The 20,828-nt window shown below is 43.2% G+C and overlaps 1 protein-coding gene across 1 annotated transcript in view; it reads left to right on the top strand.

Annotated features, from left to right (window-relative positions):
- Positions 1-19,257, top strand: part of FZD3 (frizzled class receptor 3) — an 80,600-nt gene extending 61,343 nt beyond the window's left edge. Inside the window, exons 5-7 of the mRNA XM_059469259.1 lie at positions 8,628-8,776; positions 9,908-10,141; positions 18,522-19,257. Of these exons, the coding sequence (XP_059325242.1) occupies positions 8,628-8,776; positions 9,908-10,141; positions 18,522-18,735 (597 nt within the window). The 3' untranslated portion in view covers positions 18,736-19,257. The remainder of the gene's footprint in view (positions 1-8,627; positions 8,777-9,907; positions 10,142-18,521) is intronic.
- The last annotated feature ends 1,571 nt before the right edge of the window (positions 19,258-20,828 follow it).

The following is a 20,828-nucleotide window of genomic DNA, read 5'->3' as shown; positions in this document are numbered from 1 at the left end:
ATTTTCACACACGTGGGAAGAGGCCGCGGGTCCCCGTCAGGAAAAAAGCAATGAAATTCAAATTAATGAACTGTGATTGATCATTTGGGGGCAGGAGGGGAAAATATTCAGGAATTGTTAGATAAATATTGAAATGAGCAGCGTGCCCGCGGAGCACGCTGCTTTTCCCTGGAGAAAGGTGGAAATTGGTGTTTTTAACCTTTTTCTGAGCACCTGCCCACCCACGAGGGAACAGCGTTCCCTTGTCGCCGTCACATTTCCCGAAAATTCCCCTTTGCCCAGGGCTCTGCTCCTGGGAAACCTGAGGGAAAAACGAAAACGAGATTTTCTCACTGGCTTCTCGTGTGTTTGCTGCTTTGCAATGCGCTGGGAGATTGGTTATTGCAGCAGGTGGATTGGTTTCATTCAACGGCCAATCACAGTCGGGCTGTGTCAACGAGTCGGGGGGGGTTGATTATCGTTATTTGCAGCTTTCTGTCTGTGTCCTTCCTCTATATATCATGTCATGTCATGTCATGTCATGTCATGTCATGTCATGTCATGTAATATTATATTATATTATATTATATTATATTACATTACATTACATTACATTACATTACATTATATTATATTATATTATATTATATTATGTGATTAAATATATATAATAATATAATGCAATATACTATATAATTAATATATAATATAACATAACACAATATGATATATTATATCATCATATAATATACTATATATAATGTAATATGATAAATACAATATAATATAGTATAACATAATATAGCATAATATAATATAATATATATAATTAATATAATTTAATATAACATAATGTAACATAATATGATGTAATACAAAATAATATAATATAATATAATATAATATAATATAATATAATATAATATAATATTATATTATATTATATTATATTATATTATATTATATTATATTATATTATAATACAATATTTGTATAATATATATAATTAATATATTTAATACATATAATATATAATATAATAACATATCATAATATGTAATATATAATATATGATGTATAATATATAATATATAATATATAATATATGTTATATAATATATAATATATAATATATAATATATAATACGGTATAATACAATATAATATATATAATTAATATATATGATATGATATGATATGATTAATATCATATAATACCATAAAATAATAAATTAGCCTTCTAAGAACATGGACTCAGATTCACGATTTCCTCCTTGGGACCCATCAAATTCCACATTTGCTGAGGATTCCCGGATTCACTGAGGGAAAAGCTTCCCTGCAGGGGCACAGCGGATGGGAGGGAAGGAACGGGTGCAGAAACGAATTTATTTAATTTGTGATCTCTGCATCTGACGGAAGCTGCTGGGTGAGAGCTCCTGGATGTGCCTGAGCAGCTCCAGCGCGGGGCCCTCGACCCAAATCCCGCATTTCCTTCTTTTCCTCAGAGCCCAGATCCGCAGGGAAATCCTTCCCTGGAATGGAATTCCCAAAAATGGAATTCCTAAAACATGGAATTCCTAAAAAATGAAATTCCCAAAGAGTGGAATTCCCAAAGAGTGGAATTCCTAAAGAATGGAATTCCCAGAGAATGGAACTCCTAAAAGAAAGAATGGAATGCCCAGAGAAAGAATGGAATTCCCAAATAATGGAATTCCCAGAGAATGGAATTCCAAAACAATGGCATTCCCAGAGAATGGAATTCCCAAAGAGAGAATGGAATTCCCAGAGAATGGAATTCCTAAAAGAAAGAATGGAATTCCCAAAAAATTGAATTCCCAAAGAAAGAATGGAATTCCCAAAGAATGGAATTCCCAGAGAATGGAATTCCCAAAGAAAGAATGGAGTTCCCAAAGAATGGAATTCCCAAAGAGAGAATGGAATTCCCAGAGAATGGAATTCTCAAAGAAAGAATGGAGTTCCCAAAGAATGGAATTCCCAAAGAATGGAATTATCAAAAATTGGAATTCCCAAAGAATGGAATTCCCAAACAAAGAATGGAATTCCCAAAGAATGGAATTCCCAAAGAATGGAATTATCAAAAAATGGAATTCCCAAAGAATGGAATTCCCAAAAAATTGAATTATCAAAGAATGGAATTCCCAAAGAATGGAATTCCCAGAGAATGGAATTCCCAAAAAATGGAATTCCCAAAGAAAGAATGGAATTCCCAAAGAATGGAATTCCCAGAGAATCGAATTCCCAAAGAAAGAATGGAATTCTCAAAAAATGGAATTCCCAGAGAATCGAATTCCCAAAGAAAGAATGGAATTCCCAAAGAAAGAATGGAATTCTCAAAAAATGGAATTCCCAAAGAATGGAATTCCCAAAGAAAGAATGGAGTTCCCAAAGAATGGAATTCCCAAAAAATGGAATTATCAAAAAATGGAATTCCCAAAGAATGGAATTCCCAGAGAATGGAATTCCCAAAAAATGGAATTCCCAAAGAAAGAATGGAATTCCCAAAGAATGGAATTCCCAAAGAAAGAATGGAATTCTCAAAAAATGGAATTCCCAGAGAATCGAATTCCCAAAGAAAGAATGGCATTCCCAGAGAATGGAATTCCCAAAGAGAGAATGGAATTCCCAGAGAATGGAATTCCCAAAAAATGGAATTCCCAAAGAAAGAATGGAGTTCCCAAAGAATGGAATTCCCAAAGAATGGAATTATCAAAAAATGGAATTCCCAAAGAATGGAATTCCCAAAGAAAGAATGGAGTTCCCAAAGAATGGAATTCCCAAAGAATGGAATTATCAAAAAATGGAATTCCAAAAGAATGGAATTCCCAGAAAATGGAATTCCCAAAAAATGGAATTCCCAAAGAAAGAATGGAATTCCCAAAGAATGGAATTCCCAAAGAAAGAATGGAATTCTCAGAAAATGGAATTCCCAAAGAATTCGTGGCTTCTCCATCCCTGGAACTGTGCAGCGTTGCTGGGAGCAGCCCGGGATGGTGGGAGATGTCATGGCTGGAACTGGATGAAGCTTTCAGGTCTTTTTTAACCCAAAAATTCTGAAAATCCATGAGATTTTCTAATTCTCCTGTTCCTGGAGTGCACAAATCCCTTTTACATTCCCAGGAATGGGATCAGGGCTGGAGGAAAACACAAAATCGCCACCAGAATTCTCTTTTCTCTGGGAAAATTTCTGATTTATTTATAATTTATATGAATAATATATTGTTTATATCTAATATATAATTATACCAGAGCAGATGATGATCAGAGATACTTTTGGGAAATATTTAAATATTTTGCATTTAGGCTGAGTTGGCTTGTGGAATTTGGATATTCCAGGAAAATTCATAATTTCATGTGTGGTGAATTCATTTGTATTTTTCGCTCTTCCTAAATAGCTGGACAGTAAAAAAATTTACATTTCGGCAATGAACACGAGTAAGTTTTTGCCCAGTTTTGCTGTTTTTAAAACTGGTCTCTGTCCCAGCGCCTTTGGGCTCAAATATCTGATTTTTAGCCCAATAAATGTTAAAGAATAATTTCAAATTTCACTTTTCCAGTGTTAGTTATTATAAATATTGTTAATTATTATAAATACCTGGTGTCTGCAGATGAATTTTGTTTCCAACAGGTGCAGTCACTCTGCATTAATGTGAATTTTTGCCCAATTTTGGTGTTTTTAAATCTGGTTTCTGTCCCAGTGTTTTGGGGTTGGAGGTGTCCCAGCGCCTTTGGGCTCAAACACCAAATAAACCTTAAAGAGTAATTTCATTTTTCCAATGTTAATTATCATAAATGTTGTGAATTATTATAAATACCCGGTGCCTGCAGGTGAACATTGTTCCAAACAGGTGCAGTCACTCAGCATTAATGTGAATTTTTGCCCAATTTTGCTGATTTTAAAACTGGTTTCTGTCTCAGTGCCTTTGGGCTCAAACACCTGATTTTTAGCCCAATAAACCTTAAAGAATAATTCCAAATTTCATTTTTCTGCTGTTAATTATTATAAATATTGTTAATTATTATAAATGCCTGGTGTCTGCAGGTGAATTTTGTTCCAACGGGTGCAGTCACTCAGCATTCATGTGAATTTATTGGGCGTTAATTTGCAGAAAAGTGTGGGATGACGTTTAATAACTCTCTTTGCCAAAGAGCAGGACGAGCTCCCTCTCACCTGGAGGATTTGTTGGATGGGTTTATTTCCATTTTTTCATTTGGATTTATTTGTAGCACTCAGCAGGAGCACGCTGAGCCAGGAGATTCGGCTGTTGAGTGATTTATTGTAATATCCTGGTGGAATTAATGCAGTGAGCAGAGCTGGTGGTTTGTTCTTGATGAAAAATTCAAAACTCAGTTCCCTTCAGGCCAGAGGTTTTGCCTGGGGAGATTTAACCCCATGGACATTAAATAGAAATATAAATAATTAAACATAAAAATGAATGAATGTCACCTTCACTAAGAAATTATGAATTTCGCCATTTATTCCACTCAGTGCCAAAGGAGGTAGTGATGAAATAATAATATGTAATATATAATATATAATATATAATATATAATATATAATATATAATATATAATATATAATATATAATATATAATATTATATATTTTATATTTTATATATTGTATATTGTATGTTATATGTTATATATTATATGTTATATAATGCAATATAATGCAATTATGATATTTTATGATATGATATATGATATTATATGATATATTATATATAATATATGTTATATGTTATATATTATATAATGCAATATAATGCAATATAATGCAAATATAATATAATATAATATAATATAATATAATATAATATAATATAATATAATATAATATAATATAATATAATATAATATAATATAATATAATATAATATAATATAATATAATATAATATAATATAATATAATATAATATAGTGGATTTTTGAGACCTTTGTTTTGCTGGGTAATTTTTAATTGGGTAATAGTTAATATTGTTGAATTCTGGGTAATTTCACAATTTGGCTACAAAATTCTGTGGGAGGGTCCAGTGGTGCCCAAGACCCTTCAGCATCCCTGGGGCAGAGGTGGATGGAAAAATCCAGGATCATCTCCTAATTATGCTCATGATATTTTTAATTATGCTCATGGCATTTCTGCACTCCTGTTTTCCATCTCCAGTGGTGACAGGACTAAAAATGTGCAATAATACAAAATATTATTAAAATGTTAAACCTGGATGTGCTGGGTGAAACCAGTGGAAGCTGTGCTGTCCCTCAGCATTAATTGGAATATTATTATTATCATTATCATTATTAATTGGAATATCACAAGGTGGGAGCTTATTTCTGGCAAATCCTCCTGGCACAGGGTATGATTTGACTTTTAATTTATATTTTTGGGTAAAAACTGGCTCTGTGTGTTGTTCTGGAGGTTGTACCTGTGTTCCACATCAATACAAGCCGCAGGATCAGAGGGGAGCTCTGATTGTCACCCTCTGTCACAGACTGGACACGTGCTCATGACATTTCTAATTAATTATGCTCGTGACATTTCTAATTATGCTCATGGCATTTCTGCACTCCCGTTTCCCATCTCCACTGGTGACAGGACTAAAAATGTGCAATAATACAAAATATCAAACCCGGATGTGCTGGGTTACACCTGTGCTGCCCCTCAGCATTACCTGGGATATCACAGGGTGGGATTCTGGCAAATCCCCCCGACACAGGGCATGATTTGACTTTGAAGTTATATTCTGGGGGGAAAAACTTTGAATTTATAATTTGGGGGGAAAACTGGCTCTGTGTGTTGTTCTGGGAGGTTCCACATCAATACAAGCCTGTAGGATCAGAGGGCAGCTCTGATTGTCACCCTCTGTCACAGACTGGACACTTGTGACATTTCTAATTATGCTCGTGACATTTCTGCACTCCCGTTTTCCATATAGGAAAATAGCTGACAGGACTAAAAATGTGCAATAATACAAAATATTAAACCTGGATTTGCTGGGTTAAACCTGTGTTGCCCCTCAGCATTAATTGGAATATTATCATTATCATTGCCGTTATTATTTTCATTATTATTGTCATTATTATCATTATTATTGTCATTATTACTATTAATTTAAATTGCAATATAGGTGGGAGCCTATTTCTGGCAAACCCCCCTGGCACAGGGCATGGTTTGACTTTGAATTTATGTTTTTGGGGGAAAAAACTTTGAATTTGTAATTGGGCTGCTCAGTCACTTCCTGAGGTCTGGTGTCTTTTCCAGCACGGTCACCATCCGTCCCAAAGCAATGGGGAGATTTCTTGGGCACCTCGCCCCAATTAAACAACCACAATTAAACCTTCCTGCCAGTCCTTGGGCCTTTCTTATCCCACTGTGCACTGAGTTCATTCCTGTTGGGATCAGGATAATTCTGCTGTTTGTCCTCTGTGTTTTCTCTTGCCCTCATCTCCCGAGAAAATAAAAATTCTCAAGGTGTAGGAAAATTCGAGGGGTTTGGAAATCTCCCTCAGCTGTGACAAAAAGCAGGGAACCTCTTGTTAAAGGCTGAGTAATTTAGGGGCCAGGGGGTGTTGGGGATCACGGAATCACAGAATGGTTTGGGAAGGGACCAAAACTCATCCAGATCCAACCTGGACCCATCCCACCATCCCAGGTGTCTCCAAACCCCGTCCAGCCTGGCCTTGGACACTGCCGGGATCCAGGGGCAGCCACAGCTTCTCTGGGAAATCCATTCCAGCCCTCACAGGATCTGTTTGGCTTCATTCTGCATCATCCTGCCATCCTTTGTGCTCTCACCTCCCTCCAGCTTCTCCAGCATTCCCTTCCTTGCTGTACCTTGAAGCAGAAGCAGAACCAAGGGGAAGAGTTGGTATTTGAAAGAGTTTGGACAGTGTGATATTACCAGGCCTGAGTGGGCGCAGCTGGTGAGAGAGAGACGGTGAATCTTGTTTCTTGAATCAGAAGGCTTGATTTATTAATATATGATATAATACGTTATAGTTATACTAAAAAGAATATAGAGAGAGGTTTGCAGAGCAGCTAGGCTAGCTAAGAATAGATAGAAAAAAATCTACAACAAAGTTGTGTTCAAGGACTCAGTCCCCTAGCTTGCACTGGTGATTGGCTCTTAATTATAAACATAGAAAATGAGCCAATCAAGGTGTTCCTGTTGCATTCCCCAGCAGCTGATAATAATTGTTTACCTTGTCTGCTGGAGCCTCTGGCCTCCCGAAGACACAGAAATCTGAAAGAAAGGATTTCTGTGGAGAAATGTCTGCGACAGTATGAGAATGACTGGAAAATTCATGTGAAGAGTCTGAGGGTGAAGAGAATGGGACAGAAATGATGGTGGATGTGAAGGATTGCACAAATCAAAAATGGTTTTTGCAGTAAAGACCAAAGCAAGCCAGGGAGGACTGGGAGGAGAATCCAGGTTCCATGAGATGAATAGAACAGGACAGAATGGGTTGGGTTGGAGGGACCTTAGAGCTTGTCCTGTTCCACTCCCTGACATGGGCAGGGACACCTTCCAGAAATCCCAGGCTGCTCCAAGCCCTGTCCAGCCTGGCCTTGGGCGCTCCAGGGATCCAGGGGCAGCCACAGCTTCTCTGGGAATTCCAGCCCAGCCCCTCCCCACCCTCCCAGGGAACAATCCCTTCCCAATATCCCGTCCATCCCTGCCCTCTGGCAGTGTGCAGCCATTCCCTGTGTCCTGTCCCTCCATCCCTTGTCCCCAGTCCCTCTCCAGCTCTCCTGGAGCCCCTTTAGGCCCTGGAAGGGGCTCTGAGCTCTCCCTGGATCCTTCTCCTCTCCAGGTGAGCACCCCCAGCTCTCCCAGCCTGGATCCCAGCTCTCCCAGTTGCTGGAATTGTTGGAATTCCACGGTGACCACACAGATGCCCACAGAAGACTTCTCCCCACCATGAGTTGGTTCCTTCCCTCCCCATCTTGGTGGCCCCTCCCAGGCCTCCTCTGGAAGTTCTCTCTCCCTGAAGGTTCAGTTTTTGGGCCAGGTTATCAGTTCCAGAAAGCTCCTGGTGTTTGTTCTGCAGATACCCTACAGACCTTCCTGGAAGGAAAATCTTTGTCTTCTCCAAACCAACCCTTTGGCCATGAAAATATCTGGAAAATTTGATTTTGTGAGGGTTTTCTGCCTGAAGAGAGAACGTTTGGCTGGGTTGATAAGAACAAGAACACAGGTTGATAAGAACCTGGCCAGAGCCTTGAATTCCCAAGGGAAGGAATCAGGAAACCCTGCAAGGAGCAAAGGCTCAGTGCTGACCATCCATGAAGCTCCACTGGCATTTTTCCCAAGAGCAGCACCTGGTCCTGCGTGGGTTCATCCCATCAAAGCAACGACTCTCTCTGATTTGCAGACTAGAAAACATTCCAGGATCATTCAGGGCACGGACAAAAGAGCAGAGATACAAATAAAGGCCAGGACCTCGCAGCAGCCGAGCCCTTCCTTTGTCGTGGGGGCAGCTCCGGGCCCTGCCGAGCTCTGCTCGTGCTCCGCGGAGCAGGAACAAAGGAGCCCCGGCCGCCTCACGATGATTTCAGTGTGTTCACACCCCGTGGTGAGCCAGGATGGGTGGCAGAACTTTCCTTTTCTCTCTTTTTCTCTGCCCAGGTCACCCAGATGAGCCGTCCAGACCTGATCCTGTTCCTCATGAAGTACCTGATGGCCTTGGTGGTTGGCATCCCCTCGGTGTTCTGGGTTGGGAGCAAGAAGACCTGCTTTGAGTGGGCCAGCTTCTTCCACGGGCGCAGGAAAAAGGAGTGAGCACGGGTTTTTTACAGATGAACCTTCCCTTGCTGCCCCGGGCTGGGTTTTCACACACACAAAGGCAGGAATGGATAGAAAAGTCACAATTCAGAATGGAGACAGGAAGGACAAAAAATTCCTTATTTCTCCCTAAATATTTGTTCCCGGAATCAAACCTACATTTGTCCATCTTCAAAATGTTTTTAAGAATTAAGTGTCGAATAAACACTTCATGGTGTTTAGGTGGAATGGAAGCTTTTTATTTATAAATGTGCACCTAGCCAGCTGAATCAGAGCTTTAAATTGGAATTAAATTCAGATTCCTCTCACCGTGGCTGCAGTTGAAGGCATTTGTCTCTAATTTTAATCTTCCTGATGCATTGGTGCTGAAGAGCAGCTTGATAAAGTGACAACAAGAATTTCTTGTGGCTTCTGTAAGGCTGACATTAATTTAGATTAAGGTTGGCAATGATTTAGAGACAATCTATGATTTTGTAGTAGCTGCGGGTAGGTGCTTTCCTAATAAATATTTCTGATTTGCAGACTGGAAAATATTTCAGGGCACAGACAAAAGAGCAGAAATTCCTAATAAATATTAGGAATATATCAGGAATATTATATATATATATATATATATAAAATATAATTAGGAATATATATATTAGGAATATATATATATATATATATTAGGAATATAAAATTTCTAATAAATATTGAGAATTTCATCATATTATTATATATAAATAAAATTTATAAATACTATAAATATTATAAATTATTATTAATTATAAAAATTATTTAGATATAAAATTATTAAAATATAAAATTTATAAGTCTTATAATATTTTGTATTATTATTTAAAATTTTAAATAATATTTATATTACTATTAAAAATATATTTTTATAGGGTATATTGGGATATAGTGTCCTTTAAGATGTTTTAAAGCAGAAAGTTTTTGGTGACTCCTCCATCCTTAGATGACTTTTGGTCCATCCTTCAAGGATTCAAATAGGCTAAAACAACCACACAGGGGGCTAAAACAACCACACGGGGACATTATCATGTCAATGATGCTCTTGTTGGCCAAGCCAACGCCGTGATCGCTTTCACCCCGCGCTAATTACCGCTAATTGCTCCGCTCAGGGTCGTCAACGAGAGCCGCCAGGTGCTGCAGGAGCCGGACTTCGCGCAGTCGCTGCTGCGGGACCCCAACACGCCCATCATCCGCAAGTCGCGGGGCACCTCCACGCAGGGCACCTCCACGCACGCCTCGTCCACGCAGCTGGCCGTGCTGGACGAGCAGAGGAGCAAGGCCGGCAGCGTGCACAGCAAAGTCAGCAGCTACCACGGCAGCCTGCACCGCTCGCGGGACGGACGGTACGGGCTGAACGAACAGGGCCGGGGATGCTTCTCCTTTTTAATGGTTTTAGGAAAAGTGATCAGCTCGGGTGGGGAGAGCTGATGGGTCGCGCTCACGGCACCGCTGCTCCCCGGAGTGGCGCTGAGGAGGAGGAGGAAGAGTGCAGCTGTGTCTGCTGGTCTGCGGGCAGAGCTGGGGGTTCCGTCCTCACGAGAGCATCTGGAGATTCCCCTTTTTCAGTTTGACATTCGAGGTCCTCTGTGAAATGAACAGGGCAGGAGACCTTTCTCCTTCTGAATGCTTTTAGTAAGAATCAGCTCAGGTGGGAGAAGTGACAGGTCGCGCTCACGCCGCCGCTGCTCCCAGGAGTGGCACAGAAGAGTGAAATAGGGCAGGAGACCTTTCTCCTTTTTAATGCTCTTATTAAAAGTGATCAGCTCGGGTGGGAAGAACCGATGGGTCTCACGCCGCTGCTGCTCCCAGGAGTGGCAGGGAGGAGGAGGAAGTGTGCAGCTCTGTCCGCTGGTCTGTGGGCTGAGCTGGGGGTTCCGTCCTCATGAGAGCATCAGGAGATTCCTCTTTTTCAGTTTGACATTCGAGGTCCTCTGTGAAGTAAAGAGGCAGGAGATCTTTCTCCTTTTTAATGGTTTTAGTAAAAATCAGCGCCGCTGCTCCCAGGAGTGGCACGGAGGGGGAGAAGGAAGAGTGCAGCTGTGTCTGCTGGTCTGCAGGCAGAGCTGGGGGTTCCCTCGTCACCAGAGCATCAGGAGATTCCCCTTTTTTGGTTTGACATTTGGGGTCCTCTTTCTAGCTGACATCCTTTTAGGTTAGGATGAGGGGTAAAAAGGGTCTTAGCAGACACTGGATTCTGTTCCTCACGTCTGGACATCACTTTGATCTGTCAATTCCGTGTTGGCTCGTTGTTTTTAGGGGTTTTTGGCTAGGTTTGGTTAGAGGTTTCTCCCATTGCATGCCAGCTCTGATGTCATTTGCATGCCAACCCCGATGTCCCCTCTTCTTTGCCATCCTCCAGGAAGCAGCAGGACAAAAGGGGGAATTCTTAACCATCAACAACAGGTAGTTAACGAAAACGACAAGTGATTACAACAACAAACAGAACTCCACCCTGGCAGCAACTGGCCCAACCTGTGAACTCTGCAACTTTTTTTTAAAAATTGGCAGCTTTTCTACTCATAACATTCCTCACGTCTAGGCATCACTTGCATACCTTAATTCCGTGTTGGCTCGTTGTTTTTAGGGGTTTTTCCTGCTAGGTTTGGGGAGGGGTTTCCTCATTTGCATGCCAGCCCCGATGTCACCCCCTCCTCACAGTCCCACCTTCCGGGGGCAGCAGGGGGATGCTCCACAAAGGGGGATTGCTAACCATCAACAACAGGTAATTAACCATTAACAGCAGGGGATTACAACATGAAATTATTAACAAGAAATAGTCAGAACTCCAGCTTGGCAGCAATTGGTTTAACTTGTGAACTCTGCAACCTTTAAAAAATGGACAATTTTTGTACTCATAACAGTTTGAGCAGAGGGGGCTGCTGAGGGAGGCAGGAGCCTCCCCTGAGATGGGAAATGGAAAACCCCTCCTGTCCTGGTTGCTATTAATGAGAAGCTTCACCAGGCCAATATTCGAGGAGTAATTAATTTATTAATTAATATGGTAAAGGATGAGCAATGCAGCTCTGGGTACAGTGGGGGAAGTTTTCCCTCCAACTGCACACCCATAGCTGAGGCGTACAGGTATTTATAGGTATTTATTATATAAATACAGGTCTCTATATAAATATTATAAATATGTATATAAAATATATTTATATATTATATAAATAGTTATAATATTTATATGTTCATAAGCTTTCTCAGCAGTTTCTATTCCAAATTTTTACATCACAATTCTATACAAGATTGTGATTTAGTTTTTCTCAGGATGTATCCCAAAAGGAGTGTCCCAGGTGTTAGTGGTCAGGTTTCCAAAAGAAAGAAGGAGCATGCTATCTGGTGAGGTCCAGCTTTCCAGATGTGGTTCCACCTTTTAATTTCAAGGACTGTAAATCTCATAACAGTGATGTCCAGCTTCCCTTGGTCCAAACTATAAATCCTTGAGTTGATGTTCATCTTCCTTTCTCAAGCTGCTTTTCTCTGTTTTGTTAAGGCCTGAGATAAGCATGTTTCCTTTTTATATATTCTAAAGCTAGAGTTTCAAAGATCCTTACTACAAGCAATATTCTAAAATTATACTTCACAAGGTTATTATTGCAAAACTCTTTGAGGCTTAGCTACAAGCAGAAAGTTCCTGTCAAAAAGCAACATCCTCAAAGCTTTAATTCAAATGCTCCTAAATCAACTTTAGACTTATAAAGGTTAATTGCAAACAAAGGATAGGTTCAAAGGCCTCTTCCATGCTTTATTTTCCTCAGTTACTATTAGAATTCATCTTTATAACTGTCCCAGGGTCGGTTTCCACACATACCACAATTACAAATACACACATTGCCTGTATCTACCTGACACCAAACACAGCTTGGTATTTCACATGGTTTAGGGCAAATTTGGGAGAAAACCTCCACAAGGAGGCTCCTCCAGAAAGCAAACCCACAGAGCTCCTCCCCCAATCAAGGAAGGATTCCTCGGAGAGAAGTGGAAAGAACCTGTTTATTTAACAGGCACAGCACGCCCAGCACACAGAATGAACAATACCAGGTGATGCCACTCTGTCACCACTCTGAAAAAGATGACAAATTCACAAAGTCTCTCTGGGGGTGGTCGCTCTGTTATCAGTCCCTCCCGTTCTGGGGCAGCTGCTGCAGCCCAAGGTGCAAACTCTCGGTGTTTCCCAGGTTCCAGTCTGGAGCAGGCTCGAGGGATTCCAAAAAGGGAAAGGAAAAACAGACCAGGGAAAAATTCTGACTGCTTAGCTAAACTAACTAATGAGCAGAAGCAAAAAGCAGGAGCAAAGAGGAGCAAGAGCAGCGCAAAAAGCCAAGCAAAAAGCAAAAGCAGCACTGTGCACTGCCCTGTCTGTATGTCCCACCAGCCGTGGGGGAGCGGCTGATGAGAAACCAAAACAAAACTTTCACTCTTCAGAGCCAGTCTTGAAGGCACAGAACATGATATCCAGCATAAACAGAACACACAAATGGGGGTACAAGCATCATAATGTCACCCTAGGACAGCTCCCCACAAATTGTTATAATTTTGAAATTAAGGGGCTCTCAGGCAGAGATATGGGAGCAGGAATAACAGCTCTTTACTGGGAAAATTAAAAAAAAACCTGAACAACCAAACAATGCAGTAATACAAAACAACACTGACAGAGTCAGAACACAACCTGACACACTATGGGTCAGGGTGTGTGGTATTTTCAGGGTCCCCTGTTGTGGGGAGGAAAGATGAATCTGACTCCATGTTCTTAGAAGAAATATTATATTATATCAATTATATTATATTATATCATATTATGCTATACTGGAACTATACTAAAGAATAGAGAAAGGATACTTACAGAAGGCTTAACAAGATACCAACTAAAAACTCTCCAGAGTCTTGACACAGCCTGACTGTGATTGGTCATTAAGTAAAAACAATTCACACGAAACCAATCAAACACTGACCTGTTGGATAAACAATGTCCAACCACATTCCAAAGCAGCAAAACACAGGAGAAGCAAATCAGATAATTATTGTTTTCATTTTCTCTGAGATTTCTCAGCTTCCCAGGAGAGGAAACCCTGGCGAAGGGATTTTTCAGAAAATACGATGGTGACACAGGGTGGTGGCAGCAGTCCCATTCCATGGTGGCTCAGCCCGCCTGCAGTGCCAGCCGTGGTTCTGGTGGAGCAGGGATCCTGCACAAGGGTGGAGCTCTGCTCTGAAGGTCCAGGGGTGGTGTAGATGGGCCTGGTCTTCCTCTGGGAATCCAATGCAAAAAGCTGCCTGTGGTGTTTCAAATCTCAGATTATATCCAGGTAGGAAATGGAAAATGTAAGCCCTCTCCCTCCAAATTTTTATAATTTTGAAATTAAGTGGCTCTCAGGCAAAGATAGGGGAATAGCAGTAACAGTTCTTTACTAGGAAAATTAAAAATACAAATGCAATGGTACAAAAAAAGAAAACAAACCACTGTCAGAGTCAGAACATGCCCTGACACCCTGTGGGTCAGGGAGTTGGTGGCACAGTCCCATTCCATGGTGGCTCAGCCCTCCTGCAGTGCCAGCTGTGGTTCTGCTGGAGCAGGGATCCTGCACAGGGGGGGAGTTCTCCTCTGAAGGTCCAGGGGTGGTGAAAATGGCCTGGTCTTCCTCTGGGAATGCAGTGGAGAAGGCTGATCCTCTGGGAATGCAGTGCAAAAGGCTGCCCTGGTGTCCCAACCCTCAGATTGTATCCAGGCAGGAACGCTTGGCTCCACTCTCTGGGTGGTGACCCAGAATCTCAGATTGTATCCAGGTAGGAACGTTTGGCTCCTCCCCCTGGGCGGAGCATCTCCCCATGGGATGATGGAATCTTATCAGCCACGCAGGGACATTCCCTGGCCCATGAACAGAAGATAATTAATAATTAATGGCTCATTGACAGAAGAGATCCCCTGGAGGGAGGATTGGTTGTGGAAGAGATAAACTGCCCAATTAACAGAAGATAACTGCCCCAACTGTAACAGATGGTAAATAGAATACACACTTACCTTGCAATGCAGGATAGGTCCTCCAAAAATTCGGGGCATTACGGATGCTTTGGGAAGGGATTTCAGAGATCTGCTCATTCCACCTCCCTGGGACACGTTCCACTGTCCCAGGTTGCTCCAAGACCTGTCCAGCCTGTCCTCAGGCAATTCCAGATGTGGGGAGTCCACAGCCTCTCTGGGCAAATCCTGGGACCGGAGAGGCCCCTTCCAGCCAGACACGTGGCCACAATTCTGCTAAAATTGGGTGTTTTGGTCAATCTCCTCTCCGTGTCAGTGTCTGGACTGGAAAGAGAAAAAAATGCCCTGATGTTTTCGGAGTGTGTGCTGGTCTTGGTGAATTAATTACACCGCAGGGCTGAGTCCAGCGCTGGTTTTCCTGCACGGGAGCGCTCTGTGGGAAAACAGAGCTGCCCCAAGGTCAGCTCAGCACTTTCCCGGCCGCTTTGTCCGTGTGTCAGGCGGTTTTGTGTCCGTCAGTATTCCTGCCCTGCCGATGTAAACAAGGGCACGGGTTTGAGCCGAGGTGGAGCTAAGGTTTCCAGGGTAATTAATCACCGAGCGTTTCACTCCCCTAATTACCAATCCCAGCCAGCCTGGGGTGAGACCATTGTGAGGAGCTGGAACGCTTTGCCGGGGCTGTGGGAGCTGCGCAGGGAATGGCAGGGAATGGCTCTCCTCGCTTGAGCTCTGTTCACATTCCTGCAGCAGCTCAGCGTGAAAAACGCCAATCGCTTGTTTTTAAAAGTTTAATAGTAATAAAATGGTCATAAAAATAGTAATACAATTAGAGTAGTAATAATTTAGACAATTTGAATTAGGGCAATATGAGACAATAGAGACAAAGAGTTAAGGACGTCGGGGTACCTTTTCTGGGCAAAATAAGCCTGAAAAAGGACACACATTAACAGAGGATTAACCCTTAAAAACAACAGCCTGTTGCATATTCATACATCTCATACATGATGCATCAATTCCATTCAAACACAGGATTCTGTCTGGTCATCCTCAGCTTCTTCCTCTGAATCCCAACAACACCTTCGAGGTGGGAAGAAGTTCGTTTCTTCTGATAATAAATTCTTTATCTCTGAAAGATTTAGGCGTCTTGTGGCTGCTATCTGCTGCGAGTCCTTTCTTTAAAAAAAGTATCTGACATTAGACCCGACTGCCTGGTGGTGTGATCTTGCCCCCGAGCAGGCAGCACGGCCGGAGAGCTGAGTCCCTCCCGGGGACAGAGTGTTTGGGTACCCAGGCCGCTCGTAGCCATGGCCACCTCAGCAAGCCCAGTGGGTTTCAGCTCTTCAGTGATTATCAGCTCTCTTGGGATTCCAGCTCTTTGCTTGCTCAGGGGCCTGTGGGCTAGAGGGGAAGCAGCCTCGAGAGGGGAGAAGAAAATCATCCTGGGGTTCCACAGCGATGGTTTTATTGAGGGGTCAGTGAAGGGTTCCAGCGACGGCTCTTGTAACCAGAATGGGCTAAACCAGCCCCTTTTTATAGGGTATAAAGGGATCCAAACTTGCCCAATAGCAGGGGTTAAGGGAAAGTGACCTATGGGGTTACAGAGATAAGCTGGGGTGCGAAAGGCGGAAAACAGGAGCTCGTTTTGCTATTTCATCATGACCCAGCAATTCCTGTCCTTAAGCCTCGGCCCTCCATGGAGCCCTGGCCAACTGCAGGGAGCTGCTACATTACATAGCGTCGTCGTTTCTTGTTGGGAAGGATGAAAGTTTGACAAGAAAGTCTCACAGATCCGTGTGCTTAGCAGAAAGATTTTTAAATGTGGAGTCTGATGAAGGAATAGAGATGGAGGCAAGTTTTGATATAGAAGAAAAGAATTGCTGAGTCTCACTGGCTAACCAAGGAGACAAAGGGTGTGTTGGTTAGAAGGGGTTTTTATGGCTTAGAGCAAAGGATAAACCCACCTCAAACAAGAAGAGGTTTTTATCAAGCAGAAAGAGAGCACAGGCAAACAAGGCAGCAAATGTTGCAAGTAGAAAAAAGGTCTCAGAATTTTCCACTGCAAGAAAACTGAAAAACAACTTCTAGCTTAAACTGTGATGTACTGACTTTTAGTGATTGGAGAATAGTAACATGAATATGGTAATTATAGAAGTTATAATAGGCTATAGACAACAGTTCAGGTATAGATTGGCTCTACTGTATTAAGATGCTCAGCAAAGAAAAGTCTATAGTGCACTGTGACCAAACCCAAAGGGTCTCCAGGCCTGCCTGCAGCTGGAGCACAGCTGTGGGCACAGCTCTGTCACCCACCACCCTGGGCTGCTGTAACGCCTTAGATACAACAAACTGCATTGTGGAGAGCCCCTGGAGTCCCACATGCCTCATTTCGGCTCTTACAGTTTCTATTTTAACATTTTTTATAACTTAAAACTATATTTACCACACTGCTTAAGAGAATTAATCCAGCATTACTTTTTAACACAACACAACGCACATAATATTCATTTGAATATTTGCAAAAAGCCAATCATGAAATACACATTTTTCACATGTGTATGATGATCACTGATGATCACTCTGTGTTTCCCCTAAATCGGGCACACTCCCTGCAGCTACAGGGGCGTGGAGGAGCGGCTCCCTCACGGCAGCATGTCGCGGCTGACCGACCACTCACGCTGCTTAAGAGAATTAATACACCATAACTTTCTAACAGAACACATCTAATACTCATTTGAATATTTGTGAGAAGCCAATCATAAAATCCATGCATTTTTCACATGGCTGATGATCACCCCCTGTGTTTCTCCAATTTTCTAAATCAGGCACACTCCCTGCAGCTACAGGGGCGTGGAGGAGCAGCTCCCTTGTTGGAAAAGAAATGAAATTTAGCAAAATATTTAATTATAGTGAGTTGTGTGTGAACTGGTTTGTTAAAAAGTAGTTTTGTAGCCGTTGAAAGTGTGTGTTGGGTTTTGTGTGTTACCTAGCAGGTAGTCTTAGAGATTTAATAAATAATTAAACTAGTGCAAGAAAGTAAGAATGCCAGCCTGTCTGTAGGCAGCGTACAATGCTCTGAGAATAAGATAAGCAGAGGATTCGTGATCTTGTTTGTGAACCAAGGAATGTATCACAAGGGGTCTGTGACCAGGCAAGGGGAACGGAGGACTGTTCCTTAGAGACTAGGCAAGGGGAACAGGGAACTGTTTCTTGGAAACTTTGTTGTGAATCGCATGTATAAGAGGGAAGCACCCATACGTGAATTTGGGGGCTCGGACTTTGGGACGTGAGTCCCCCAGTTCCCCGGGCCCTTAATAAAGCACCCACAAAACTTATCCGAGTTTTGTGTCATTTATCAATCGGGCAACACCCTCACGGCAGCATGTCGTGACTGACCGACCACTCACACTGCTTAAGAGAATTAATACAGCTTTACTTTCTAACATAATACACATAATATTCATTTGAATATTTGCCAAAAGCCAATCAATACACATTTTCCACATCTCTGATGATGCCCCTGTGCTTCCCTCCATCAGGTACACTCCCTGCAGCTACAGGGGCGTGGAGGAGCAGCTCCCTCACAGCAGCATGTCGCGGCTCACCGACCACTCACAGTACTTAAGAGAATTAATACACCATAACTTTCTAACACAACACATACCATATTCATTTGAATATTTGCCAAAAGCCAATCAATACACATTTTCCACATCTCTGATGATCACTCTGTGTTTCCCCCAAATCAGGTACACCCCCTGCAGCTACAGGGGCGTGGAGGAGCGGCTCCCTCACGGCAGCATGTCGCGGCTCACCGACCACTCGCGGCACAGCAGCTGCCACCGGCTCAACGAGCAGTCGCGGCACAGCAGCGTCAGGGACCTCAGCAGCAACCCCATGACACACATCACGCACGGCACCAGCATGAACCGCGTCATCGAGGAGGACGGCACCAGCGCCTGACCTTCCTCAGCCCGGAGTCATCCTCGGCCTCCCCGCGCGGGACTTGAACCACTGAGTGTAAAGCTGGTTGCGTGCTCTGAACCTCTCTGGAGGTAATTATTTATTTGAGAACTGTTCCTCGTCGGACACGACTGCTGAATTTCTGATTCTCTGTGGAAAACAATCTCCCCCCTTCCTCCTCTCTCCCCCTCCCTGTGTCCCTCCTTCCGTGGGCTCGGCCCCCACATCTCGGTGTCGGTGTGGGGTGGCGCTGGGAGTTGTTCTGATGAGACTTGAGGGAACCTGTGATGGCTGAAGGAATCCCTCCCTCCGTGCACCTCCCTGCAGGGGACATTCCTGCCAGCTGGTGACCCTGGAAATGCCACCGGAGTTAAAGGAAGCTCCTCCGAGGATCACCAGCTCTTCCCAGAGCGGCCCAGGCTCGGTTTTCCACAGGGTGGGGGGAAGAGAGAGGCAGGGAAGAGTGATTTTTTTATAACTTGTACCGTCCTTGCTTTTTTACAAAAGACTATTTAAATTTTCTACTGGTTTACAATTTCTGTAGGAAGAGATGGGTTTTAAAAGCAGTTATCTAGATAATATTCAGCCATTTATTTTTTAGAGTCATGTACAAAAGCTGAGATTGCCTGTTCCTAATCTATTTAAAAAGGAAATTATCACAGGAATGCTGAATTTGTGCCCCAAGCAGGAATGTAGAGCCCGTCCCTGCAGCCAGAGCTGAGCCTGTTTACAAACCCCAGCAGCTGAGGCCAGAGGGACCAGGGGAGTTAATTCAAGGGTGCCCCACCTTCCTGGTGATGCCAGGGCTGGTTTGGGGAGGATTCTCTGTGCTGAGCAAGAATTCAGAGATGGGTGGGAGAAACTGAGGCAGGAGCTGCCCCCAGATGGGGACAAGGAGGATGTGGCAGCTGGAAGCCCAGGGCAGTCCTTGAGGAGGAGAGAGGATCCCCAGTTCAGATCTGCCTCTGCTGTGGTTGTTTCCATCCCCTTCTGCAGATTCGTGGCAGGGAATTCTCAGTTTGGGCTTTTTTTGTGTGGAAAGGCTCCCTTGGGATGCACTGGAGGCAGAAGTCAAGGATGGTGCTGGAGATCTTGTGGAGCATCTTCTGTGGGGATGGATCCAGCACAGGGAAACACTGCTGGCTGCAAACCTACCTCAGTAATCGCTGCTGGGAAACAAATCCTCATTTTTGCTTTGTCCTTCCCTGATTCCCTCCCTGACCTGCTGGAGGCGATTTGAGAAACCTTTGTGCACCAACCCCGGGGCAGGAGCTGCTCCACAATTAACTCACTTTAATTGCAGCTCACAACCCGAGTGCTGTGGAATCAAAGGCTCCCAGATTTACCCCAAATTGTCTCTCTTGCTTCCAGCGGGTCAGGAGGAGAGGGCAGATGGAGCCCAGCGTGGAATAACAACAAAGCTCTTTGTTGTCAGCCCCCGGGGCCCTGGGGCAGAGCAGGCTCTGCTTTGCCTGTTTGCTCAGCAGACAGCCCTGGGGCCAGCCCAGGGACAGCCCCGACCCAGGGAAAACTGAACATCCAAAGCTGTGGAAAAATCCTTTGGAGTGACTTAAACTGGAGAAGCTGCAGCTCCCTGGAAGCCCCAAGGGTGGATGGAACCTTTGCTGTTTTCCAATCCAGCTCCTCCTGACTCACTGCCTCCGAGGGGTGATTGGGAGAAATCTGGATAAGCTGAGTTTTCCTAAACACTGGAACTGAACTAAATGAGCTCAAGGGTTTACGTTGATCCTCTTGGCTCAACTTGCAGTATTTTTTTTAATAAATTATAGCAATGCTTTGACTTGTTCAGAGACAGGGAGAGGAACACTGTTGGAGCTTGGAGAAGGATCCTGCAGGAAATGTTGTTAATGTGTGAGGCTCAGTCCCAGTCCTGCTTCCAGATGGGAATATCTGAGTCATTCTGGCTGATCCTAAAGGGACAGGCTCCTGTCACCCCAGAGAGGTGATGAAACTCAAACTGGGGCTCTGGCCGGGATTTCTGCCTTCCTGCTCCCTCCCTTCTACCTTCAACGCCTGAGCCAGCAGGCTGAGCTCTCCTGGGAAGAGAGGAATTCATCCTGCCCATGGAACAG

This window comes from Ammospiza nelsoni, chromosome 3, assembly GCF_027579445.1.
Source record: "Ammospiza nelsoni isolate bAmmNel1 chromosome 3, bAmmNel1.pri, whole genome shotgun sequence".
NCBI lineage: Eukaryota > Metazoa > Chordata > Aves > Passeriformes > Passerellidae > Ammospiza > Ammospiza nelsoni.
Note: the sequence above shows the minus strand (reverse complement) of the source record. Positions and strands in the feature narration are given on the sequence as shown.